The following is a 27204-nucleotide window of genomic DNA, read 5'->3' as shown; positions in this document are numbered from 1 at the left end:
TAGCTTCACTGAAGGAGAAGTTTTGAAGTCTAGGAGGTTTCTCTTAAGTGGAAATTGTTTGCAGGCTTTGGTGTGGTGTATTCATAAGATGTCTGTTGGATCAGGTCCCTTTGGCCTGCACTAAGCTGCAAGCAGCCTTCTTCTGAAACCAGGTAGATGGATAGATTTTAATCCATCAGTCATAGACAGCTTTGGCAGAGCCTTCAGAATCATAGGCCCTCATGGGAGACAGTGTTTAGTTCTCATACTTGCTCAGAAGTTCTCCCCCAGACTCCTCTGTGTCCACACAGCAGGTGAGCAGGAGCTAGAGTGAGGTTGAGCAGTTGGAAGTGTGTTAGAATGCAATGAAGAACAGCCTTGCCTCCTGATGTAAATTGCAGATGGGAGTTGGTTGATGTTTCTGCCTCTTAGGAGTGTTTGAAGCGAGCCAGGTTAAGACTTGGGAAGCCAGTTCTTACTTTTCCTTCAAGTACCTCTCTCTGGTTGTTTGGCTGCCTCTTGGAGTTCAGAGCTAAAGGTTTGCACAGAAGTGACCTTCTGTTGAACAGCCTCCCCTGCCCAGCTGGCTTGTACCCAGGGGTGTCTGTGTTAGGCTCCACCATTACTGCCAGTGCTTGTTTCTCTGGAAGGAGACCTTCACAGCAGTGGGAGGTGATGTTCTGCAGTATTGGAATGCAGTCCCTGCACCTCTGGATTGGGCATGGGAGCAGCCAAGTGGGCTGGGCTGTGCTTTGGCTTTGGCATAGAGGTCAGACAGGCAAAGCCTTTCATTGTTCCCACAGCCACTCTCTGAGCCCTCCCCACTCTGAAGCACTGGTTTGTTCCAGATCACAGGGGAGGGATGCCGGGGAGGTCACTGTGTAGTGTGCCCGAGGCAAATGCCATTAACCCCTGCTGGTCGGTCTCCCTGCCCTGTGTTTCTCGTGCCAGGAGAACTTCCACCTTTCTGCTCAAGCAGTTAACTCTGCTGGTGCTTCTGCAGAGTTTGAGCACTTGCAGCCTTGAGCTGGGCAGGGTGAGTATTATGGATTCAGGAGCATTCAGTGTATTTCTGTATGGTTTTCCCCACTTTTTTCCATGTAGGAAATGTTGTGGTGTTGTTGGAGGAAGTTGTCAAAAAGATACTAAATCTTACAAGCTTAAAATGAAGTGTTTATGTAAATGAGCACAATGGATTGCTGAGTTATTATCCCATGAAATACTTGTTCTGTGTAATCATGTTAAGATATCAAATGAGCAATTAGGTAAAGTAAGGGAGGCTGCAGAGCAGCACAGGGTTGTTAACAACCATCTTTTACTGGGCTCATGGTATTTACTGAAAGTTATAAACTGCCACTGAAGAATCTGATGTGAGAGATAGTGAGTGTAGCACAACCACCCGGAGACAGAGAGCCAGCTACTCTGCCTGAGCAGTCACTAAACACCCTTTTAATGTGCAAACTTGGGGCATATTAATGCTTGGTGTCTGGTTGAACTTATATATGGGGAAATCATAACCCTGTATTGCATTAGTGCAAGGTAGGATGTGGAGCTAAGGGTCTGCGGTGGTAACTGCAGAGCCACTTCTCAGCATGGAGACACTTTTTCCAGATACATCATCTTCCTTGGATTTGGATGGTGCTTTGGAGGGGCTCTTAAGAAGCCCCATTTGTCTAGGAGAATAAAATAGCTGAGAAATCAGACTTCACTGCCAGGGACTACTGATCCTCCAGCACTGCTTGTTAGAACACTCCCATTTTCAAGAAAATTATCTCAAAAAAACCCAGTTCTGGACTAGGTGTGTTGTCTTCCCCGGAACTTGGCAATCCCCACGGACCCTGACTGCAGGTGCTGTGTGTTGCAGTCATGTGGCCTCAGGGTGAATGCAGGAGAAGTGGCCCTGCTTCTCTAACTCAGCCTCTCTGATCACAGGGAAGGTTTCTTATCCAAGTGCAGCCACAAGACAGGGAGAAGCCAGGGTAACAAGCACAACCACCCTCTGTGTCACAGCAGCAGCCTGACTCCAGGATGTTACAGTGGCCTGGCTGGCTGTGCCAAGGCAGAGGAGGGTACTGGAGGAGTGCTGTGCTATCTGAAGAGATGATGCCAGCAGAGGAAAATGCAGTGAAACCCCAGGCATGAAAGAAGCTGTGTCTGTTGAAGGCACAGCAGTGGGTGTATTTCTGTGGGAGGCATGCTGGCAGGCTGAGGTCAGCTTGGCTTTCCTCTGTGGTTGGTGTACATGTTTCTGGGGCTGGTCAACCTCCAGGCTGGAAGAGAGGATGCTGGCTTGCTGCTACTTCCTAATATCTAAGTTTGCAGCCAGCCATATGGTAAATTAATTGTGTATTGGTCTATCTCCTGGTAAAGTGTTTGAAAGGAGGAAAAGGGAGAGCAAATGATAGTGTGCTCTCGATCTGGCAGTGGGTTGTAGTTTTAAAGAGTAGATTTTAAAAAGGGTATTGATCATGAAGTTTGAGCCACACCTTCCTCCAAAGAATCTGACTTGCTACTTCTAGGTGTAAGGTTGAAAGCCAGGGATTAGGGAGGTTGTGTTAGAAGTGCAGGTGAACAATGTCACTTGTTTCTGGTATCACCCCAGCTGGGTTGTTGGCTCACAGGTTTTCCCTCTGTTTGGCTTTCAGACAGCCATGATGCCGTCTTGCGATTCAATGGGGCTCCTGTCAGGGGCTTTCAAGATGATGTGGGGCAGAAGACAACAATTCGTCTTGTGAATTCCCAGGTAGGTGTGAGGAATGTGCACCAAGCAGGCCGAGCATGGCAGAGCTGTGTAACTGCACTGTCCCGGAGCTGCCAAGAACAGGGCTGTCCATCTGATTTCTCCAGTCCCTAGCATGTAGGGTGTCTCTCCTTGGAATGGGGACAGTTGGTAAATCTGAGGTGACTGCAGTGACACTGGCATTCACCTGCAGACTTGCAGTAGCCTGCTTGTGATTTACAGGAGGCACAAGGTAAGGTGTGTTTTGTCTTTGCTCAAAGGCTCTGTGTAGGCACAGGAGGGCCAGCTCTATGCTGCTGCTGTGCCTTTGGAGTGAGAGGCAGGAACAGCATCACAGCTCAGCCAGTGCAGGTTAGCAGGGTGTGCCAAGAATGAGCTGTGCCTGCCCCAGAGATGGGTATGAAGAGTGAAGCATGTTTATTTGGCTTTTAATAAAAAACAGTGTTTCTTCACTGCCCATCAATGCTGCAGACTGTAGATAACACATTAACCAAGGCTGCTACATGGCTGAAGACACTTGACAAGACTCACCTTTAAAGCTGTAGCCTGTGCACAGCCAGGAGAGGGATGGGCTCTGGTGGGTCCAGGACCTTATAGCAAAGCATGGCAAAAGTGCCTTGACTGCAAGGCCTTGGTTACAGAGTTGAATCTCCCCTGCCTGAGGGCTCTTTGTAAGTGTCAAGGTGTCCCTTTGCTGATTCCCTTTGGCCAGCAGTAGGCTGTGAAGCAAACTCTTCAGGGTTAGAACCATGCGTCACAGTGCATTAGCAGACTGTTGGACAGTCTGACACTTGTCCAACAATAGAGGCCCTTGCTCTTGTAGGCACATCTCAGAGTGTTTGTACCTTTCCTGCACAGACCTATTACCTTTCATGGTTGTCCTTTTTGGGGAAAGAAATCTTCAAGTGTAGACATGCAGAGAAAAGGGTAGATCACAGTAGGATATGCTGGTGAGAGAATGGAGGAGGACAGTAAAGTACTGAACAGGCCAGGAGTCATTTGGTTAAAAGACCTGGTACAGCATTGCAGCACTGAGTACAAGCATCTCCTTACCCCACAAGAGGAGGAGGAGGTTGTAGGCACATGAAGGCAGAGGAACTGAGTGAGAGAGAGGTGAGTGGCTGAAGTGTAGCTTTTTTAATGAACCAAAAAGGCAGTTTCTTTTCCTTACATCAAAGCTAAGATTTGTAGGCCTGGAGTTTTCTCACCTGTCCCTGTGTGAGGAGTGCATGGATGCTGCTGCTGTGTAATGAGGTCTGAAGATTCTCAAGACAGCCAGGGGAGCTTGACCATCCTCTTCAAAGGCAAGAAGACACAGAGCAAATGTGTAACCAGTTTGCCTAGTTCATTTTGTGTGTCTTTTAAAGGATATTCTTGCTTGTTGTGTGAATGCTGTTGCTACCTCTTCCTGCTCTTGGGTCACTCTTCACTTGCTGCCATGCTGTTTGCTGTTGCTTGCTGCATCTTGATCCCCCTGCATTAAACACCCAGTCAGAAGGGTGACAGTTTGTCCTTTCTGAACCAGTCTGGTTTGAGCAGACAGACGTGACTGCTGACTTCTATGCCCTGTTTGACATCTTTTTTTTTCATCTTTCCTGTCTCTGTATTTTTCTGATGTCAGATAGGTGTTATCACTTAAGCAAACTTTCTTTGGAGGATGTGCTCATGGCCAAGGTTACAGTGATATGAAGAGAAAATATGTGCATGACCTGTGTGCTATCAGTGTTATCTGCACAGGGAGGAGGGCAGCTGCGTGGTTGTACAGCTGTGTACGACTCTCCATGGGGATTCTCCTGCTTTGGACCAAGTGTAGTTACAGCCTTGTCATTTTAGTGCTTCTGTTCTCCATGCAGATCAGCCTGCAGTCATGGGTAATGTTCCCTCTGAATGGAGACAACAGCTTAGAAAACTTCAGCTACAGGGAGAACAATGTTGCTGCAGTTTTTAGAGGCTCAAGTGAATTCAAAAGGCAGTGTTGATCTGGCTGCTGACCAGGAAAAAGGATGCTTTCAATGTGTGTAGAGCAGGAGTCTCTCATCGGGAGTTTCTAAACTGAGCAGCTCTGACTGCAGTCCCTGTTAACTTTAGAGACCATTGGATTGGAAGCCTGGTCTTCTTACATGGTTCTATTCACACTTTGAATGGTTCAGTGCTGTTCTAGTCTTGGTGACATCATTTAAACCTTCGTGTTAGTGGGGTGACCTGATCACACTCTCTTTTTAGCTCGCTGCCTTATCTTGCCTTGCCCAGAGCTCTTACAGGCATCAGGTACTGGACAAAGCTGTGATTTGTTCTTGTTCTGGGCTGGCTTTTCTTATGTTATAACTGGGAAAAGGAATGAGTTTGGGGCTTGGCTGCTTTTATTTTTGCTCTTACTTCTGATTCATCCTCAGTCCACTGCCAAAGTGAAGGAAATGGGATCTCCTGATTCTGATCTGTAAAAGATTGCCTGTATTAAGTAATGTCTCTTTGGCACACATGGCAAGTTGTTCTGAGTTTCTTAATAATTATTTTAAGATACTTTTCTGTAATTTGCTGGCCAGTCTCTAGGACATACATGGGGACAGATGGTTTTAACACTAGAGTGGAGTGTCTTGTATACCTGCGTGCACAGAGAATGGATTGGTACTGACAGGAAGGCAAGAAATTTAGGACCTGCAAATCTGAGGGTATGCTTGTAGGTCCACAAGCTTGGTAACTGTTCTAAATAAAGAATTTATTTAATGTTGCGTCATTTATTTTCTCAGGCCTTGACTGGTTCATCAGTACTGCTGCTTTTTTAATGGCATGTTTTCCTGCACTCTGACACAAGGCATTGATTTGCCCTGGGAAAGCAGTCACATCTTGTGAACACAAGAGCTGAAGTACGTGTGAGGGGAGTGCCAGTGTCATGCTGGAGGACACAGCTCCTTTCTGCAGAGCTGACCAAGGGCCAGAGTACCTCATTCCTCTCAGCCCTTGTTCCCAGTTCTCCTGGGCTGGCTTCTTGCTGTCACTCGGAGCACTCTCTGCTTTGGCTGCCTGTGCTGTTATTGGCACTTACAGTCTTCAGGGAGGAAAAGAAAGGAGATAGCAGATCAGTGGAATGGAGGAAGGCTGTGGTGGGAAAGGAGAGCATGTTTGGATTACAGGACGTTGACTGCTGGTAGCAGGAAAGAAAGAAGTCACTGTGATATGGCCAATAAATGTACTAAGAGGGTAGGGGTTGTATTAACAAGATATTGTTACATAGTGAACTGGCTAAAGAAGAAAGCAGAAAACTAATCGATCAGTTAACTAATTAGGATCAAAAATCTGGGCAAGACAAGTCAGTCATGTAGTAATTTAAATGAATTTTACTACTTAGAAAGAATCAGTCGCTATTAACAAATGGACACTGAAGGTAAATGGGGAACCAGATTCCTTCAGCACACAGGTTAAATGACTGACAGCTAGCAGGCAATGCCAAGAGCCAGCTCCAGTGTGTGGGAGGACACAGCAAACAGTGGCTGTGGAGGTGCTTCCCACTTGGTTTCTTGTCCCTTTGCTTATGTGCCTGTCACAGCTCTCTCGGGGTTTGTGTGCTTCTGCCAACTCCCATGGCTACAGAAACACTGGAAGTAAAGTGCCTGTGCTCCTTGCCGTATCCCTGCCCGTTTGCAGTGCTCCATCCCACTTGTGCCCAGCTGAGGGGTGGCTGGTGCAGCTGCTGTGCCCCTCTTTGCCCCTGGTGTCCACACCCGCAGCACTGCACACTCCAGCTGTCAGTGGCCTAGATATTTTAGCTGCTGTAAGGAAATGAAACCAGGCAGTGCACAAGGCCAAGGCCTAATCCCATAGAGTTAAAAACAGATGTGAGGAAACTTTTTGCTTTTGGAATAATTCCTATCTGGGCTGGCTGCAGTGTCCTTGTGCTCTGGTTATGGGAACAGCCATGCAGGCAGCCCGCTGCTGAGGCAGCCAGGATGCTCAAGCACTAATTGGCTAGCTCATAATTAGATCTGTGGAGAAAATCAGGACAAATGGAAGCTGATTTTTATGATTTATGATTGCAGTGTTTACAAGTTGTGCCTGTACAGATTATGGCTTTGGGTGGGGAGGACAGGAGATGAATTGTTTGATTAGGATTGTTTTCTTTCTGCTGCAGATCTGGATTACCCTTGGGTGTCCCAAGCAGTTGTGGTTATGTCCAGAGTATAGAGCAAACTCTGAAGCTTTTCTTCTCATTGCTGCTCTCAGGAGATTCAAACCTCCCGTGCCTGAGCTGTCCCCTCCCTGCTCTGCAGGGGCGATGGGGGGCTTGGTATGAGGCAGGATTGGCTGGAGATGCTGTAGTCTCTCATCTCTTTCACTGATGGTCACACAGTAGGCTGAGCACTGACTGCCAGGGTTCCTGTTGCTGAGGAGAACCACCCACCTGCAGGCCTTTTTTGGGAGGGTTAAATGAGAGTTCTTGATAAAGCCAACAGTGTATTTGCATTAGGCTCTGCCTGGACTGTCCTGGTGACCGCTGGCAGCAACTGGTGTTCCCTGCTGCTTCTGGTATCATAGTGATGGGTTCCTCACACAGGCTGGCTCACTCTGCAGTCCTGTCCTTACTGTGTCACTGGAGAAGGACAGAAAGCCTTGTAAAGCATTCTGGCAGCTTTTCTTGTGACTCTCCACAAAGTCCTTTGCTGCTAGGTAGGACTGGCTTGGGCACTGGAAGGGCATTGCTGGGGCTGTGTCCTTGCTGCACACAGTGGGCCATGCTCAGTAACCAGCACTGGGGTGGCTCTGGCTGTTCTCAGGTTTTATTGCTTGGTTGCCTGCTAATTCTGATAGCATACTGCATATCATTGTGTCTGTTGTTGTTTTCCAAGCTTGTAACTGTTGAAGAGCAGCAGTTCCTGAGGGAACCACTATATAACACTGGAATCTTAATTGTCTGGGATCCAGCACCATATCACGCAGAAATTAGTGAGGTAAGGCTGAGTTTTTTGTAAATAAAATCAGATTCACATGCTTTGAAGTGCTTCTGTTAAACCACTTCCTCCTAATATGGGCAGTCACTCATTCTGAGGCCATTCTTGTTCGCTTTTTTGTTATTATGGATATATCTGTGTGTACTTCTGGGAGTATCCCATGCATGAATGCTCCTAAGAAAACACTTGCCTGCTTCTGATCCCTGTGAAGGGCCTCAGGCCAAGGACAATTGGTCACCACCTTTACTTTCCCATGGGCTGATGGCACAGGGAGGAGGTCACTGCTGGCTGCAGCAGTGGTCTCATTATGGGATGATTTCCTTTCTCTGGCAGTTAATCTAAGATTGCTGAGGGTTGATGCTTGGATATTTCAAGCACCAGTCAGCCATGGGATATACTTGATGCATTATGAATGGATTGGGAAGCCCTCTGAAGATCTGTGTCAGGTTTCATGTGTGGGCATGCAATCCCTCTAGCAATTCACTTTGGATTTTGAGTACAAAAGAGTGTTGTTTGATGTGTGATGAGCTCTGGAGGCTCACAGTGAAAGCAGGTAGGAGTGAATAGTCCATTCGTTACTTTTATTTTAAGCTCTGGCTGTAACTGAGAGGTCTTTTCGTTTGTTTCTTTGGCCTGCATTTCCTGTTTTCTCCCTGATGTTTATTTCTGTGTTTGGTCCCACAGCTCCAGGAGGCATAAGGGGCTATGGACAGCATGTTTAAGAGTCAGTAAAACCAGGATGGATATTTATAGCATAGGGAAGAAAAAAAAATCTCAAAATTGCTTTAGTAAAATGTAAGCCATTCCTATGTTTTTACTGGAAGGGGAAATTTAAAGATGCAAATCAGCTCAGCCTGGTTCAGGAGGCTGAGCTGGGAGCAGTTGCCTGCAGAATAGGATGCTTGGTATAGCAATTTGGAGAAGAGTCTGGGTCTGGAATATGTAAGGCAGAATTCTCAACATCATCTCCTCTTGGGGAATGCATAATGAAATCAAAAAAGATGCTGATCCATTCAGTGGTCCTTCATTGAGATTTGGGGGTTCCCTGCCCTGTTTAATGAGTCAGGACACCACAGTGACCCAAGGGGACAGTTAATGAGGATGTTTGGGTGAATGAGGAGTGAGTGAGGGTGTGTAGCAGGATCTTCTTCTCCAGCAGCAGCAGGTTCACTCATCCTTATTTCCTGTTGGTTACAGTAAAGTGTGCCAGAAATAAAGAATCTGACCTCCTGTTTCTGTTTTGCAGTGGTACAGGAAACCAGATTACAACTTTTTTGAAAGCTATAAGGCGTATCGTAGAACACATCCAGAGCAGCCCTTCTATATCCTGAATCCCAAAATGCAGTGGCAACTCTGGGATATTCTGCAGGAGAATTCCCTGGAGCATATTCAGCCTAATCCACCATCATCAGGAATGCTAGGTAAGATAATTGCTCTCTAAACTTCTGGTTCAGTTTGCAGGCAGGAATTCTCCAAGATGTCTTTTTTCAAAGACAACTCTAAATTTATGGTGCTTATCAGAGTTGTTTTTACAACGTTTGTCTTGTGCCAAAATGTAAGCTTCCTGTCTTCAGAGCAGCAGCTCAGTTGTATTAAATTAAGTGTTTTGCAGCACCCCTCTGAAACAGCAGTTTCAAACGTGGCCCAGTTCCAGGTGGAAACAGGAGAACAGACTGCAACACTGGGAGGGTCTCTAGGCTTTGTAGCTTCTGGTGCCAGAGCAGTTCCCACAGGGTGCAAGAGGAAGGATGTGTCTCCTGCAGGCTCAGATCTGGTCAGGCAAATAAATCTGATTACTGTAAATGAATTCTGAGGGTGTGCCTGTTTCTTTTCCATATGTTATTTATATATAAATATATGTATGTGTATATATATAAAGACTGCTGAAGGTCAGACTGAATAGCTGCCCTGAAAAGGTCAGTGATAATGCCTCTTCAGCAAAAGAACTCCTCTTTACATTCTGCTGTTGCAAAAGTTTTCCTGCTTAGTGGAGAGCAGCTCTCATGACCAGCTGAATGAAAAGGAGTGAACCTCTGGGGAAGCTGCCATGTATTTAAAATCACACCATAGATGCAGAGCCTTGTTTGCCCTGGACTGTCCAACTGCTGTGCTTCCTCCCTTTGTCTGCTTCCTCCTCTGTTCCATCCCTGCTGGGGCAGAGGCACTTTCTGTCTCTGTGTAAACAGAGTTGCTTCATGTTTTTGCCAGGCACAGCACCTGTTAAATCATTCCATGTGCAGTGCAGCCGTGTGACAGCACAGTCAATGGCTCCAGCAGCAGAATTGTTAACTGGAGTTACAGGCTCGAGGACACGCACGTCAGATCGTCATTCCTCCAGGGCTTAACTTTGGGCCAAGTCACCTTGCTTTCTGCTTTATCAAACAAGTCACCTTGCCAAATACAAGGGCATGGATGAGTTCTAGTTTCCAGCTCTGTGTTCCCTGGAATGCCGGAGTGTGATTGAAAATTTTCATTTGAAAACATGGATGAAAACATATTTAAAATATACTTTAGGTTTTTTTAATGTCTTACAGTTCCTCAGGTTGTGCATGGTCCCTGATGTCTCAGATCCTGCATGAATTTTCTGTGATGTTACACTTTGAATCAGTTTCTCTGGTATATTCTTGCTACTTCTTGCACTTGGAAGAAAAGTAGCCTGTAACTGTGGCTTCCCTCTGCTGTGGCTGTGCCCAGCACTGGTGATGTCCTCGGTAGGGGAAGACACAGGAGGGCAGCACTGCTCTGCTCCGGGGAGCCTGAAGAGCAGAGGCTGCTCTGTCTCCCTGAGCATCTCCCAGCACAGGCCCATTCACGTTCCCTGCACTCACTAGAGGCAGCTGGGACAAATGCAAAGGTCTCCTCTCTGCTTATCCAGGCAGGTTTGAGGTGGGCTGTTCGGAGCAGCTAATTGCAGAGCTTGCTTGGCAGACACCCAAGTTTCCACGAAGGTCACAGATAATGGTAGTTCTCTTAAAAATTGTCCTTTTGGCATGGCTGTCAGTGTAAACAACCTGCTGAAATCACATTGATCATACACTTTACAAGGGAGGGCTTCAGAAAAGAGCCCCGTCTGGCCAGACTTGTTTTCTGCCTCTCTGCTCTGAATGTTAATAAAGACAGCCCTTCCCCTTGGAGCTGCCTACTCCTTGCTGGCTGCCTGTCCCTCTGGGATGTCTGTTCCTGTCTCTGGTGTGACGTGGGGGTGTCTGCTCTCTGTCCCCGTGCAGGCATCGTGCTCATGATGACGCTGTGTGACCAAGTGGACGTGTACGAATTTCTCCCCTCCAAGCGGCAGACGGACATTTGCCACTATTACCAGAAGTTTCACGACCACGCCTGCACCATGGGAGCTTACCACCCCCTCCTGTTTGAGAAGAACTTGGTGAAGCACATGAACCAGGGCACGGATGAGGACATCTACACTCACGGGAAGGTCACCCTGCCTGGCTTCAGAAAAGTGCATTGCTAATGGATTGGTTTGACTGTGTTGAGTTTTCCTTGACTTTCAAAGCACTTTTTAAATCAGGGTTGTCAGATTTGTTAGGTCTGAGCACTGGTGTGTTTTGACAGCTCTTCCATGTAGCAAGGCTTGCTCTTAGGACTTTGTTGACCAACTCTGAGCTGTAGGGCTCACTGTGGTACAGCCACTGACCTGCATGAGTCACTGCAATAAATGGACTCCAGTGGAGCCAGGCTCTTGCAGCTCGTGGATACCTCTGGCTTCATCTCAGCCGATGACGGCGTAGGGGAGGCACAGGAGAGGCTTTCTGAGCAGAGATTGCACAAGTCAGGATCATACAATGAACATAGTTCAGTTTGCTTCAGAGGGGTTGCGACAGCCAAAGACCTGGGCCACTGGGAAACATGAAAAATCATTTAAAATTTGTTCCTGTAGTCAGGAGCTCTTCAGAGTAGGGCTGATTTACGGAAATGCTGTCAAGCTGTGTAATGATAAGCTTAACTTCTAGTCCAAAATACTTGATTTTACAAACAGTCTGTGAACTTCCTTCCAAATTTTAAGACTTCTGAAACCACTCAGGTGACACTTTTGGCAAAGGAAGAGGAAAGCAATTCATAATTCAGTGAATCTTGGAAGACTTTTTAATATTTTTCCTTTTTTTTAATAACTTAAAATAAATTTTAATAATCATTTACTTCTCCAGTACAGTGCTGGGCTTGGTATAGAAGAACCCTCATTATCAGAAAGGTTTTGGGAAGATACTCCATGGCTCAGATGGGAGAACTCACTGGAAGTTGGTGCCTTTTTCCAGCTCTCTGCTGCTCTACCTTTGCAGTTTTTGATTAATTACTTGCTGTACCCATTAACACAAACACCACAGAGCTGCTGCTAGATGAGTTCCAGCCCTCTGCAAGCAGACGGGGGGATCTCTTGACTGCTATGTCCTTTTCTGCAGTGGTGGGGAGCAGGTTTGCCACTTCCATGTTTCATGAGTGGTGAGGAGGGAGAGCGTGCTCTGCTCCTCATGCTGAAACACAGGCAGAGCTGAGAAGGGCAGCTTCTTCCTGGGCAGCATGGTGGAAGTGGTAGCTCTCAGTCTCAGTGTGTTGGTGAGAACACCTTCCCTGTCTTCTGTACTCACGTATTTCATCAGGTCTGTAAAGAAAGCTTTCTCCTGTTTTGAATAAATCCTGTGAAGTCATTGGCCTGGTTTTGGTGAATGGTAAATAAATGTCTTGTCTCCATGGCTCTGGGGATCTGTACCAGCCTTGCAGCACTGCAGGCCCAGCTGCTCCCTGCTCGTTCTAGGGAGCCCTCAGCTGCTCCCTGCTGCTCCTGCAGCTCGGGGGCTGCCTTTCTGCACACCCATCTCTTGGGATGGATTGGATCTGTCAGTGTTTTTTACAAATCACATACAGGTAGAAGGGTCCAGGTCCTTGCACCACTGCTCAGGAGCACCAGGTACCACTAGGACACGGATGCAGTGGAGGCAGCTTGGAAAGCATTCCTTTTCACTGCCAGGGCAGGAGGGAGCTTCCAGAGGAAAAGCCATGAGAGGGTGCTTGGGAGAGCCACAGTGATCCTCTCCCCATCTCCACTCTTGGGTTTTGACAGCCTTTACCTCTCTGTTCCTTGGATCAAGGAGGTATCTGCCACAGCAATTTGCCTTCTTATTATGTTTTCAGTTGAGATTCAAATAGCCTCTGACTTTTTTCCTAGGCTGTTTATCTGTGAATTCTCACAACACTCTTTTCCACCAGCTCCCCACTGTGCAGGCCAGCCCAGCCACCCTCCCTGGCTGGGGCTGTGTGATGGATGGATGGGATGTGGCTTCTGGGAAGCCAGCACAGCCTGCCTGCTGCTCACCTGGGCTTCCAAACCCACCTGCTCCCCTGCAGGGCTCCTGCAAGGAGACAAAATGCCAAACAGCTTCCCCAGATCTCTCAGAACCCTCGGTTACTTAGGGGCAATAGTCTTGCACTGAACATGGAATTTCAAATGTTATGCTAACAGTTTTAGCTACGTCCAACTTGTGATTCATTCACAGGCTAAACAGACTTTCATAGGAATTATGACAGAGCTTAAAATAAGACAGTGGTAACTCTCTTTTTTTTTTTTTTTCCTTTTTTTCTCTGCCTAGATAGAAATCTAATATAAAATGCAAGTGATGACAAATGTGGTATTTAGAAGAGCCAGGTGTAAGTGGGCAGTAATAGCTAGACTGTAACAAAAGTCTCATCCTCCTGCAGTCTTTACCACTTCCAGGGTGATCAGCTTCCTGTCCATGTGGAAAGGGGGAAAGGGGCAGCACTGCCCTTCCCAGTTAGCCACTGAAGGACTGAGTTCTGGGAGGGATGCTCTGTAATGACATGGGAAATATTTCCAGCCGGAACCTGTTTTTACCCCTCTTTGGCTTTGCATTTTTAGAGAGCCATGGACATGGGTGGAAAGAGGTTATCTGGTCAGACCAGAGCCCAGAGGAGGGAAGTGCCACTGTCAGCAGTTCATGGCTGGACAAGGAAGTATTTGGGGGATGTAGAAGGAATGACAGGATGTTACTGGCAGGGGAACAGACTTTGTTGTCATTAAAGGTTTTCCATTGTCCAGGCTGACAAAGCTGCCAGCGGGGTTTTGTGGTTTGCTTTCACTAAAGAAAAGGGGGAAAAGTCCCAGAAATTCAAACTGTATGCACCTGAGTCAATGCACCTGTCCTAGGTGCCCTAAGAAGAATGGAGTGGAACTAGATCTGACAACACACCAGTAAACCCATAGTGGTGGTTAAAGAGATACGTGCTGGCACTCCCTGAAAAGAAACACAAGCTACCCCAGCCTTTGTTTCTGTGCCTACACACAGCTGAAGGTGTGGGTACAGGCAGGATCTCATCCTCCTCTGCTCTGTGAAGTCTGACGCTCTTGCCCAGAGCTGTGGGTGTTTGATTTCATTTGTGAATTGTATCAGCCTAGCAGGGAAACCTCAGCACTTGCAGCAGGTGCTGATACAAGGCACAGTATGGAAGCATCAGGCTTCATTTTGGAGCAGCTAATTGGTGTGCATGGCTATACACACCTTAGTTCCTATCCCTGTGCATTCATAGGAGAGGTGAAAGTTGCAGTTTGTGGGGTTACCTGGTGTCAGTGTGTTCAGCAAGGCATCACCTGCAGCTTCCTGGGAAGTGCTGGGAGCAAGCTGACACCCAGCTGGCTTTGTGCCTCACTCCAAAAGAAGCTGCAGATCAGGACTCCTTTTTGAAGACAGAACTAGCAAGGAAGAGGATGTGCTTATTTCTAGCTTGGTTTTGGAAGTGGAGATGAAGGTGAAATCTCTCTCAGCGCTCACAAAAAGCTTCTTCTCTTTTTGACCTAAACTCAGTGAGCTGCTTGACAGCCTTGTCTTGTGAAAGGTATGGAAAACGGCTTCATCAGGAACATTGGAGGGGGGTCTGGTGTCTCTTGGGATTGAGAATGCTCAGATCATGTCATGCACAGCTTCTGTGCTGTTTTGGCAGTGGTGTGCAAGGCCTCTTCCAGGGCATTGTTCTCGAGGGTTGCAAGCACAGCACCCTCACTGAGGGGAAGGAGCCCTTCTAGCGGCAGCCCTGGCACCTCTCATCTTTCACCCAAGTCCTATGCAATGCTTCCCTCCGTAGGTAGGTGGCTCCTGCTGCTCCTTATCCTCCTGGGTGTAACCTCTGCAGCGGTTTGTGTCTCCAGATTTTGTAAGAGTTTGCATCTCAATGTTCATTTGGTTACAGTTAGCTTGTAGCTTCATGTGTGATAAAAGGAGAAGTTAATTTAAGTTGCATCTTTTGACAGCCAGGTGGACATGAAGCTTAGTGCTCTACCACTAACTTGTGTTCAGTGTACAATGAAGAAGACTAATTTAGGGAGAAAATTTAAGCAATGAATATTTGAAAAAATAAAAAACAACTCAGTTCAAGATACATTTTAGGAAGACACATGTGTCCATTTGCAAAAGCAAAATGGAAGATGAGCAGGGAAAATCAGGCATGAGAGATGGTTAGAAAAAGTGTTTGTTAAGTGCAGTTTGTTCCAAATAAGTCTCTTAAAGCCAGAGAAGGGCAAGAGCAGAGGGAGTGGACTGAAAGTGGTTTGGTTTGGAGTGAGTGACTTCTGGCAGAAGTTGGATCTCTTGGAGCAGAAACAGACGCTTCCCAAACCCCAGTGAGCTTGGCTTGCTCTTTCCATCCAGGTCTGAGTGTGCTGCTGGTTTTGGATGTCAGTGTGCAGGGAAAGCTGTGCCTATGGGAACAAAACCAGCTTGGAATGTCTTTATTTCCATTCCTGCAAATACCTTGCAGTGTTTTTCCTGCCTGGCCCTGGCATCCTTTACAAAAGCAACAGCGAGGTTCTTCCATGGGCCAGCACTGGTTCTAACCTGTGACAAACAGGTCCTGGTGACAAGGGGGCTAAATCAACCCAACCTTTGCTGACCCTGCTCCAGGCCAGCTCTGCTGTGTTATTGCCTATTGCAGCCCCTAGCAGTTCACACAGAGCCCTCCACAGGTGCTCACCTCACACCACTCTGGTGATGCTGAAACGCCCTGGGCCATTTCAGGTCTCCAAACACAGCTTGTCAAAATGGGGAATAGCTGAGGCTTTCTCTGATAGGTAAAGACAAATGAAATGCAGGGCTCTGGATGGTGGAAGTGGTACCAGCATTTGTAGCAGTCATTTCATTTCCCAAAAGAAAATAAAAATCACTAGTATGTGCGAAAGTAGGCTGTATTTCATTAAAAACCAGTTTCAGGTATATCCAGCAGCATAAAAATAGGAAAACCGAACTGCATGCTCAATGTGTAGCTTATATATTACAAATCACTGTTATTTATGGTTCCTGAAGTGTTACATAAACACCAATTTTAACAAATATACGGAGGGGGAACTTCCTCAGTTTTCTCCTGCTCGGCTGAGTATTCACACCCATTCAGAAATGCCAAATAGCTGCGTTACCACGTAACATACTTCCAAAAAACGGAAGCTGATCTTTAACTGGGATAAGTCACTGAAGTATCCTACCATCAAAGAAGCCATAAATCATTTCATGAACTGAGAATCTGTCTCCCCTCTCAGTTGCCTGTTTTTCCCTTGGGTATCTTCACAGATATTATCTTACTTGATTCTTTGTTGGTTTACCAAAGATACATTAAAGGCACACATTTCTTAAGTAAATGTGTGGGAGGGGGCATTTGCACTGGAATTTAGGAAGAAGGCTGAGCAAAAGGTTAAGGCTGGAGCTCCAGTGCCTGGGACAAAGTGCAGAGCAGTTTCTTGCTAGGAGAAGAGTTTTATAGGGAATTTGGAAGGTGCTGTCTTGTCCCAGGTGCCAGTTTAAGGCTGTTCATACAAGATGTGTGAACCCAGACTGAAGGCAAAGAATTTAAGGGAAACAACAAAGAAAAACTGTTTTGATAGAACTGAGATGCTCAAAGCAGTTTTGACAAGAAGCAACTTAAACTTGTTGAACTGTTGTGGCAGATAATTTAAGTCTGACCAGGCTAATTGTGACCCATAGGTTAGATAAACTCTTTTCTTTTTTTTAATAAGAGTTCTAATTTGCATAAATAAGATATGCAGTCTCTTGCATATTTATCTCAGATATTTGTTTTTCTTTCCTGCTTCCAGTTGTAGACCTTGTTTGTGTAGGGAGATTGGTGAGTGACTGGGACAATGGGCTGGAGATTTGGCTTTGGCAGGAGGTAATTGTGTGGGTAAGCTGTGTACCCTGGCAGCAGCCTGAGCTCCCTGTGCCCAGCTGGGCTCTGGAGGTGCCAGGTGTGGGGAGTGCTGGAAGTTATTCCATCATTTCAGTCATTGCAGCCTTGCTCAATCAGCTTTGAAGGTTGAGCTCTCTGAGAGAGCTTGAGCTGTCTTTGAGCTGTTGCCTCTGAGCTCATGTGGAGGTCTGAGGTGTCCCTGTGCCCTGGGGTGGACACAGTGCCTCCTGCTCTGGGTCATTCTACCACCAGATGGAGGTGACACAGCTGGAGCTGGCAGTGGCTGCTTTGCCTTTCACCATCTGACTGCCCATACTGGTGAGGGATGCAAAAAAGGAGCCTTAAAATGGGTGTGTTTTCATAAACTGAGCCCACACAGTCGTTGTTGGATTGACTTTTCACTGCTGGGACACTGAGGTGACATGGGGGATGGCTGGGGGTGCTGTGGTTAAACCTGCACTGCAGCAATGCCAGCCTCTGTGTTTCTCATGAGTATGGAACTCAAACACTTTCCCTGTGTGACAATAAAACCATCTCTCCCTGGCTGTGTCCTACAAGGCGGGAAGGAGGTCTCTCCAGATCTCAGTTCTTTATTAGTGTAAAGCAAACAGGGGCAGAATGAGTGAGTGTGAGGGGGTCTGGGGTGTGTAGGGACACCTGGGGCTGGAAGCTGGGCTTTGGTGGGGCTGTGCTGTTCCAGGTTTCATGTGAAAGTTTCATCCAGCCCTGCACGCCTGGCCCTGGCCTCCTGACATCTTCCTGCCTGTAGACACCCTGACCTGTGCCCTGAGGGAATTCTGACTTACTCTGGTTTAACTTTACACTTGTAGTTAATAAAGAAATACAATGATGGTGCTCTAATGCAGCATTGTCATATATGGCAAAGAATGGAAAAAATAGCAAATGAGTAGCCCTGGTGGTATGTGTGAACAAGGAAGTGGTGTGTCAAGAAATCAGCTATTTTTATCACTGTTTGCCATAAAATGAACAGTGCAGGAAATAGTTTCAAGCTCAGTTAATTTTCAGATCTCTTGATTAGCTATTAATACTAAAACAAAGCTTGTGTTGCCCCCTGCCCCCCCCTTTCTGTCAGCCCTGTCACCCCAGGTGTGGCCACAGGGGATTCCTGCTCCAGGGAGGAGCTGTGCCCCCCCAGTGCACCCCAGAATGTCCCCAAGGGGCTGGGAAGGGACAGAGATGGGTGTGTACTTCTCCTTTCTGAAAGCCCTGTGTGTACCTGTGGTCTCATCCCACCCCTGTTCCCTGTCCACCCATTCTTGGGAGCAGATGGTTTCTGTAGAGCTGTATGTGGTATTTCCATGGCCTCAGCATTACATGGATGCTTTCATTCACTGATCTGCCAGTGTAAGCACTAAAGCGTCTCTGGAAAAGCTGATACACAGATTAAAAGCAGCTGAGCTACCACATCACCTGAAGTCACGCTTTGTTTATTGCAAAGTGAAATTTGTCAGCACACTTCAATTCCCCTCTGTGCCCAGCTGTCACTGTGTGTGTGTTGGGGGGGGAGGTTCTTACAGGGGAGCTGTAGAGGAAAAACAATAAATACAGAAATGTTCAGCTCTGTGGTTTGCTGAAGCAGCTGAAGCTGAGGGTGTAATGCAGCAAGCAGAGGGATGCAACCATGAAGGAATTTTACAGTAGCAAGGAGGAGATACCAGTGTTGTACAGCGTGTGTGGGAGCTGAGCACCACGCTGCTTTCAGCACAAGGACACTGGAAGGGCAGATTTTTTGCATCTCTGGTACAAACCATATGGAGGTGGATACAGCTGCTTTTGTGCCAAGTGTTTTGTTACAAAATCCCTGTACTGCAAAGCTTAGCTTAATCCCTCCAAACTCCCCAAAGCCCTTGGGAACACCTGGGTATCCTGCTTGAGGTTTTCAGTTATGATGAAGTTGCACTTCAAAGCTCTTCTGTGGATCAACAAATGCCAGAAACACTTTACATTTTCCTTTCAAGCAGGGCTGAGCCTCCAGTGACTGCTCAGTGCAAGCCTGAGAATTGCAATGCTTATGAAAACACATCGAGTCAGTGACATCTGTCTGACCTGGTCAAGTTAAAAATTTGCTCTCTATTTATTTGCTAATGTACCTTTTGCTTTGCTTCATAAAGATAGTGATCTGGCAAAACTGAGTATTTCCAAGAACACAGCACTTAAAAACAGCTCTTCATTTGAAGTCAGAAGGTGATTATTCTACCAAGAGCAGCACTTGGCACTTGTTCACTTAAACAATAACAGAAACTTAGTAATGATCAGGGAAAGTAACCAGGAAATGACATGTTGGGTGAGAATGGGAAGAGTTGTGCAATCAGTGTCAGGAAATTCTATTTAATAAACAAAACAAAAGCCCCAAACCGACCTTATCAGCACATATCTAATGGGCAAAGTACTTGACATGCACCTTCACACTTGGCAGTCAGGAGTGTCCGAGTCAATGTGATCCTGCCGCATTATTAATATTTTAAGCTCCTTTACTGAGGCAAATTCACAGGCACCTTTAAGAAATCCTGCAGTGCTACAGCAGCTTTGCATTGCAAACGTGAACAAGTCCTTGCATGGAGCAGAACCTGGAGCAGAACCTGGAGCATCTCCACTGGGGTGGCTGATGTGAGGAGCCAGAACTCCGTGAGGAGACTGCAGGGAGGGCTCTGTGCTGGGTTCCTGTCACTTTGCAGAGCTGTGCTGCTCAGTGTCATTTCTTTGTGCATCTTGGGACTCTGCTGGCTTTTATGGCCCTGTGAGGGCTGTGTGTGTACAGGCATTGGGAAGAAGCACAAAACTGCAGAGGGAAGCCAGGGTGTTTGGAGCAAGAATGGCAGCGAGGGGCTTTCCTGGCTTTTCTACTGAACCCAGTATTCAGGATTCCTAAGAGTTTTGGGGACGGGGCACAGCTTGGAATGCGGGTAGTGGAGACATTTGCACCTGCTTCAAGATGTGAGCAGGTGTAACCAGTGGGGATCTTCACACTTCAGCTAAAGGCCATGTATAAATGAAAATGAGTTTCTTTCATTCAGCTGCTGTTTAATGAATTTTGCCTGCCTTAACTGAGTTCCCAAGGTCGATGCTCCCTGTCCATTCAGGTTGTCTCAGGTTGGTCAGTGCCCTCACTGCCACTCTTAGGCTGTTCAGTTTTGTAGTATTTGAGGTGGTTACAGCCAGTAAACACAGCTTTCTAATGTCTGCTGCCACAGCTATTCCTCAGTTTATCTCTCAAGACTGGTAATCTGATTCTTTTAGATACCTGGCTGGAAGGAAAGAACTCAGAAAAAAAAAAAAAAAGGCCTGAATATATCAAATGGGATAAAAATCACAACCTCCTCCTTCCAACTCACAGCAAAGTACACACTTAAACAGCCCTTGGCATGTGTTACAAAAACTCTCACAACTGCAACTGGCTCATGACAAAGCTAAAGAATTTTGTATTTAAAATGAACAGTCACTTGAATTGTTTGAGGAAAAATACTAGGAGCCTCACAGTTTTCTCATCTGAAGTAATTTATCATCACCTCAGAACAGCAATTGTCCATGTTTGGGAAGTTTCCTATCCCCACTTTGTTAGTTTCTGTTCAAATTCTGAAGTGCTTCTGTCCCTGAATTCCTTGAGGTTCATGGAGTCAGCCAAGGGATGGGATGGCTCTGGTGGGTGTGCCTGGACCATGGAAGGTGGGGAAAAATAACAAGTGATGGATTCTTCCTTGTTCTCTTGGGGGCTTGCAGAGGGGAAGGGAGTTCAGCTGGGAATGTGCTGCCTCGTGCCCCCCCAGCCCTTCTCTGCTGCCCCTGGGCAGGGGGACAGAGCAGCTGCTGGGGCTCTCAGGGCTGGAGAGTTCTCTCCTCCATAGGAGATACTCTGTTGTACAGGGTCAGAAGACTCATGTCCCTGTCTTCAATAAATTGGGAAAAAATCTATACCCTTCTGTCTCAATCATGTAAGTATGTGCATGTGGCTTTTCCCCTCTTGCATGTTTTTTTTCTAATTATAATTTTCTGACATACTTCCTGGAAGCCAAAGTTATTAATATTTATCCTCCCAGGACTGAATGCCTCTGTTCAGCTCTGAGTCACCCTTCCAATTACAAATTAATTTATCCAGTGTTGCTCTTTGCTGGGATGAGCAGCAATGAGCCATGCACCAGTCTTAGACTGAAATTTGCTGAAGGGAAGAAGTAACATATCTGAGGTGTATCTCTGGGGCTCAGCTTCGGGAGAGGTGCATTGAAACAGGCTGAATGTTTGGGAAGGCAGTAGGGGGAGTGTGATGACTGATTTACTCCCAGGAGTTTTACAGTGTGCAAGTGGGAAAAGCCCCCAGTGCAGGGGAGCTCCCTGGGGCTTCTCCCCCTCACCTTCCCTCCATGACCCTTGGGGCACCAGCTTTTAAATAGCCTTGCCTTTCTCCCTGCTGCACTGTTCAGGACAGGAGGTGGACTGCTGAAGGCATCCTAGTGCTCCAATTTGCAGACCAACAGCAACTTGCAGAAGAAGTGTGTGTTTAACTGGGTAGCTTAAGATCACTCTTCCCTGGTTTTGGAAGAAATGCACACACTTGGCTGTTTGTTATTCAAAATAGAAAAAGCTGTTTAAAGGATTCTTAAAAGATTTAGGTGGTGAAAAATTACTAAAAAGCTTTTAGCCTTTTTTTTTTTTTTTTTTTTTTTTTTTTTTTTTTTTTTTTTTTTTTATGTTTCCAACACAATGAAATCTGCAGTGTCTGTAGCCCAAACATGGGACCATGGGACTGACTGGTGAGAATCCCTTTTGGAATAGAGGGGATTCAGAGCCAGTTATCCTGAGCAAGCCTGCAGAGAAATCATCTGCCTGAAATGTGGGAAAGGGCATTTGCTTTGGAATTGTCTGCCAAGACAGAGAACTGTCATGATCAGTCGGTATCTGGAGGGCATCAGCATGAGGAGCTGTGATGCATTTGGGTCACCAGTGAACAGGCAAGAGCTAAAATCCCTTTTAGGTCACCTGAACTGCATCGAGGTCACCCCTTTGCATGGCTACACATCACCCAAAGGCAGAACTGACCCCTGACCTGGGAGTCACTAATGAGACCTGCTCATTAAAAGGCAGCTGTTTGGGAAGCTGCAGGGACATCTGCCTGGATCTGGCAGTTATTCTGTAAATAAACCTCTGCCTTGACAGATGGGGCAGCTCAGAACTCTGAGTTGGGGGTTTGGGTTCCAGCCTTGGGTTGCACTCAAGAGAAGCACAGCCTGGCCAAGCACATTCATTTCTGTAACCCCCTCACTTGCCTGGTCACTTCCAGCAGGTCTAGATGGATTTCCTCTGTCCCCCTTGTCTTAATTATTTAATTCTTATCTGAAAGCAAATTCAGAGAAGTGCAACTGAAATAAACATGCCCTATCTTTTCTTGGAAACGCAGATCCCTGTTTGTTAGACATGCCTTTGGCCTCCCAGGTTAATTGAGCAACTTTCCGACGCAGCGTGGGGGTGAAGCTCTCCTCCGGTTTGGTGTCAGATGGAAAATTCAGGAGGGGGAGGCATTTCCTGCTGAGTGGGCCTTGGAAATGTGCAGTGCTGAGCACGGGGCAGCTGTGTGAAACAAGTGCCCCTCTCCAGGAGCAGGGAGTTGTCAGTGTCACTGAGCTGCTTCCTGACAGCTCACATCAGACCAAGCCAGGGGCCAGGGCTCCTGGTTCCATCAGCGGTTTCAGGCTCAGCTGAAGATGTTTTAGCACTGAAAAGCCTGTCTGATGAATCTTATTCTCACTGATTTACCACTGTGTCATTGTGTGGGTTTTAATGCAAAGGGGGGGGGGTAGGGCAAATTATATTAAAACCTCCAACATGTAGAATTAAGATTGAATGAAGCTCTTTCTGTTGCTAACCAATCTTCCTTTAATCCATAAACATATTTTTATCCTATCATCATTTTGGAATGAAGGGAACATTTTTGTTATTTACCATATTTATAAGTCAGTCATCTCGTTTTTTTCATTTGTTTTCCTCTCCCTTATTTGTATCTCAGTTGGAAGATATGGTTCCATGTTGCAAGATGAAAATCATCACTGATGTTGGGGTGGAAAACCCTGCTGTGCCCGGAGAGTGCCCGCTGCTCCCTGGATCCGAGGGGTCCTTGGCACCTCCTGAGTTGGGCAGGATGTGCTGGTGATTGTGGTGCCCTGACAGGGTCTGCTGGGGAGCTGAGCCCTGCTGGGGGAGCTGAGCCCTGCTGGGGGAGCTGAGCCTGAGCCCTGCTGGGGGAGCTGAGCCCTGCTGGGGAAGGCTCTCCGTGGAGTTCATGCACAGAGGTCACTCTAGGGCCTCCATGCAAAGAGCTTTTGTTATTTCTGCCCAGATACTTGAGTTCTGGGTGTTTTTCATGCTAATTTTAAACTTGTGAGATGTTTCTCATGGGCTGTTTGTGGACTGGTTGGCTCCTCAAAGGCCCAGAGGGACTCTTTCTGTAGAGCAAGCCTGAGAACTTTGCTCAGGGAGACTCGGCAGGAGCCCAAGTCTTTCATTGATTATATCAAATGCACAGCTCACTAAAGAGGGTGGAACCTGCAGACTTAATGCAGCTTCTCAGCTTGGGCTGACCACACTGACGCTGAGGGAACTGCTCAGAAGGTTTCAAATAAAAGCTTGTATCTGTATGGATGTGTGTGGGGCTGGGGTCAAAGACATTCCAGTACCCCAAAAATTTGTACCTTTTGAAAACTAGGCTGCTGAAAGACCTTCTCCAGCTGCCATGCTCCTAAAAAGTTAGGAGAAGACCACATACATCCCCACCAAGGACACTTTATTTTGGAGAAGGCAGTTTTCACACCTGACTGACTCAGTGTGTAGTAGTTTCCCACCTGGTTTCTGTTATGCTGAAAAACTCACAGCCTGACTGGATTCATTGTTTTGGAGCTTAAGGGGAGAGCTGAATCCCTTTTCTGCTCAGTAGTGCACATGTAGGGGTTTCTTCCTGAAAGCAAACCCCTCTGTAGTGAGGATCAATGGGCAGAAATAAAGAGAAAGAAACAAACAGTCCTCTCTGAGGTTGTTACAGAAGGCACTGGGCAATAATGCCTCAAATTATTGACTGCATTTGGGTTATATAGATGGACAAGACAGCATCTTTTCCCTGGGTTTCCTCAAATTCCAATTTGATGGGAATGAATTGTTAAACCCAGGCAGTTCAATAAAGCAAAGCCAGGTAATTGGCCACATAAATGTTTGTATAAATCTGTTTTCTTGTGATGGAACAGGGTTGTGTGCACTTTGACTTTAATTGTCCTCTATTATCCATCTTCCTTTAAATAGATGCTGAAATTCCTTCTCATTGTTCATCAGTTGGGGCTGTGTAACTGTGTCAGTCTAATTTAGAGCAAGTGGGATAGGATCCTCTCTGTTCATTCCTCCCGTGTCTCCTCTGAAAGGATGTTTTTCTTCTTGGATCACAGCAACTTCTGCTGGAAGTATTTGTGGCTGGCACTTAATGCATTTTTACTACATTTAGATCATAAGGGTGACACTTGCATGAACCCTCATCAGTGGAGCTTTTTGCAGCATCTTTGCCTTCAAAAAGCACTCCAGGCTTTTAAATCTCATCTGTGGGAGGTGCTGTGCAAAGGGTTCATTAGGTGTGAGCAGCAAGCTTTGAGTTATTTGATGAAAACATGTCTGTGGTGTGTGAGGCTGGCTGTGGGAGTGCAGGCACAGAAATGTGTTCTGTTAAGCAGCACCAAAGGTGGCATGGTGAGCGTGCTGCCACTGGGATGTGGCAAAAGGCCTTCTGTGGCCTTGTTAGGGTCTTTGTTTCCATCTTTGGCTTTGTTTCCATCTTTGCTTACAGCTGTGGCTCAGAGTGCTGCAGATGTGCAGCCAGATCACGCTGTCTTGTGGCCATCAGCAAATGAGTGGTGGTGCTGATGCCCTGGAGTTGCTCCCTAGAGCAGGGGCTGGACAAGATTCAGAGAATAAAGTGGGTGTTTATTAAAGGCCTTCAATAGATGCACCTTGGGCACTCAGAGTCTCCCAGAGGCTGCACCCAAGGTGGACGATGGTCACGAGTTTTTCAGACAATTCTGAGTTTGGTCCATTTGCATATCAGGGGTTAATGCTCCAATTAAAGATTCGGGTAATGAAGTAATTTACCCCCAGTTTGCTCTCCCCAAATCACTTTTTGTTTGTACTTTTGGAGTATAGGGTGTAGGGTGAGGCTGTGAGGTGTCCCTGAGTTCCAGGCCCAGAGGGATTTTTTTTGTCTGACCAAAATGTGAAGACAGTAGCTAACACTCTATATGGAGTTTAGAGTTATGCACTAATGCAGGACAGGATTTGAAAAATATAAAAGCTAAAATCCTAAGGTATCAGTGCCTCATAAAAACTCCTGTGGGCTGGGGTGTCTCCAGTGTCCAGGGCAGCCCTGTGGCAGGAGGCTCCTTCCCACCCCAGGAAGTGTCAGGGTGGGATGTGCTGTGCCAGGCCAGGGCAGAGCTGTGGGAAGGAGCTCTGTGCTCACAGAGATCCTTCCTTCTGCTTCCAGATCCTTCCAATCCTGCCTCCAGACTGCTGCTGCAGCCCTGCCTCTGCTGAGTGACTGCACCAAGTCATTGCAGTGGTGCTCACCTCATGGGGAGCACAGGACAGAGATTGGCAGGGGCTTTTTGTGCCCTTGGACAGCCTTCCACATGTCTGGAGCTGTGGTGCATCTTGCAGATTAACGGGTGGATGATCAAGGCCAGGTTGTGGCATTAGCAGGGACTGACTGTGCTGACAACCCAGTGTTTGCCCTTTGGAGGACTTCTGGCTACGTGAGGATGTGGAAAGTTGACCTGAATTAACATTTTAAAAACACCAGATCACTTATATTAGTTAAACCCTTCTGTGAACTTGGACTTCAAATAGTGTTGCTTTACTATCAGGTACTTCAGATTAATTGTATCTGAGAGTAGAGTAACCACCACTAACTCAGAATCAAAGCAACTTAATGCAGATCAACCAGTCAACTTTAAACCCACAACCCTAAGTTAACTCCAGTGGATTTCCCCCCGTGTCCCTGTGCAGGCAGCTCCAGGGCCCTGGTGCTCTCCAGGGTGGTTCTTCTCTCCCAGGCAGAAGCAGCTTTTAAGTAAAGAAATTTGACGGCCTAACATTGCCTCATCATTCCTCTTTCCCTGGTTGGGAACAGCCTCTCCCTCTGCTGAGGAGCAAACATTGTAACATTACAATTAATGCCACCACTGTAATTAAGAGCTGCCTGGAAGACACTCTCTGCTCCCCTTTTAGTTGGAAAATCTCGTGGAAGGGCCTGGAAAAGCTCTCAGTCTCTATCATCTGACAGATTGCACTGGCAGTCCCAACACTGCTCCTCAAACAGTCCTTTTGTATTTAAATCACAGCTGATAGCTTACACTTTTTGCAAGGGATGGGGTTCACACGTAGCTGAGTGCTGTCTTCCAGCATCCTGCAAAGGAAAACCAGGAACATTTTAAAGTAAAACTACATGCAAGCACATGTATGATGATCTAGAGCTGGAGAATCTGATGCTGCCTCCTCTCTCCTGCTAAGAAAAGGTGCTGAAAGGCCTTCTGCAAGAAAACCTATGGGAGGGTTGAAAGGTGCTCTGTAAAAGCTGTTCACAGACTGCAAGTTCAGCTGGCCCCACCAGCAGGACTTGCTGGTGTTCAGTGAAAACAAGAAAATCAAGGAATCAGGAAAAGGAAAGGGACTGCCTGGTGTGTTCTCTCCACTTGGGTTGCCAAAACATCATGAAAGTGTTGCACGATCCTTTATGGGCTGCTTAAAGTAGTGGTGTCATTCTGCTGTGATTTGTTCATCTGTTATTGAACTTGCTCATAGTTTGATGGGAAAACCCAGTAAACATGAGAACATTTTCTGGGGGCTGGATGTTATTCCAGTTGTCAGCGGTGTGACCCAAGAGCACCACTTTTTTGGGCAATATTCTCTAAGGCTTGGGGGAGAAAAAAGCCATGCAGAAGACAAAATCAGTCACTATAGCAACTGCAGTGAATGTTAATCACACTAAGTTTAGTTCTCCCCTGGTACTGTGCTATGTAAAAATAACATGTGTGTGTCAGCTTCCCACCTTTCTGGGTGTTGTCCTGCCCAAAAACCTGACAGAAACTCCGCAGAGCAATCCCAGAATGAGTGCTGGCTGTCCCCTCTTGCAGGTGGCCAGTAACCCCAAATTTCCTTGGGGTTTTGCTCCCTGCAGCTCCAGCAGGTGTTCCTCCTTCTCCTGTAGGACTTGTGCTTGTTCTGCTTTTAAGGCTAAGCTGGTATTTATGTTCCATTCAAGGGGAGTAAGGGGGTGACTGAGAACTGATTTGCATAAAATTAAGTTTC

The 27204-nt window shown here is 46.7% G+C and overlaps 1 protein-coding gene across 10 annotated transcripts in view; it reads left to right on the top strand.

Annotated features, from left to right (window-relative positions):
• Nucleotides 1-12323, top strand: part of ST6GAL1 (ST6 beta-galactoside alpha-2,6-sialyltransferase 1) — a 46236-nt gene extending 33913 nt beyond the window's left edge. For all 10 annotated transcript variants that reach the window (XM_063408215.1, XM_063408216.1, XM_063408218.1 and 7 more), the window contains 4 exons: nt 2625-2722; nt 7561-7662; nt 8909-9083; nt 10890-12323. In XM_063408215.1, coding sequence (XP_063264285.1) covers nt 2625-2722; nt 7561-7662; nt 8909-9083; nt 10890-11131 — 617 coding nt within the window. In that variant the 3' untranslated portion in view covers nt 11132-12323. The remainder of the gene's footprint in view (nt 1-2624; nt 2723-7560; nt 7663-8908; nt 9084-10889) is intronic.
• The last annotated feature ends 14881 nt before the right edge of the window (nt 12324-27204 follow it).

The sequence above is a fragment of the Prinia subflava genome, chromosome 11, assembly GCF_021018805.1.
Source record: "Prinia subflava isolate CZ2003 ecotype Zambia chromosome 11, Cam_Psub_1.2, whole genome shotgun sequence".
NCBI classification, from domain to species: domain Eukaryota; kingdom Metazoa; phylum Chordata; class Aves; order Passeriformes; family Cisticolidae; genus Prinia; species Prinia subflava.
This window is presented reverse-complemented; position numbering and strand designations above follow the sequence as displayed.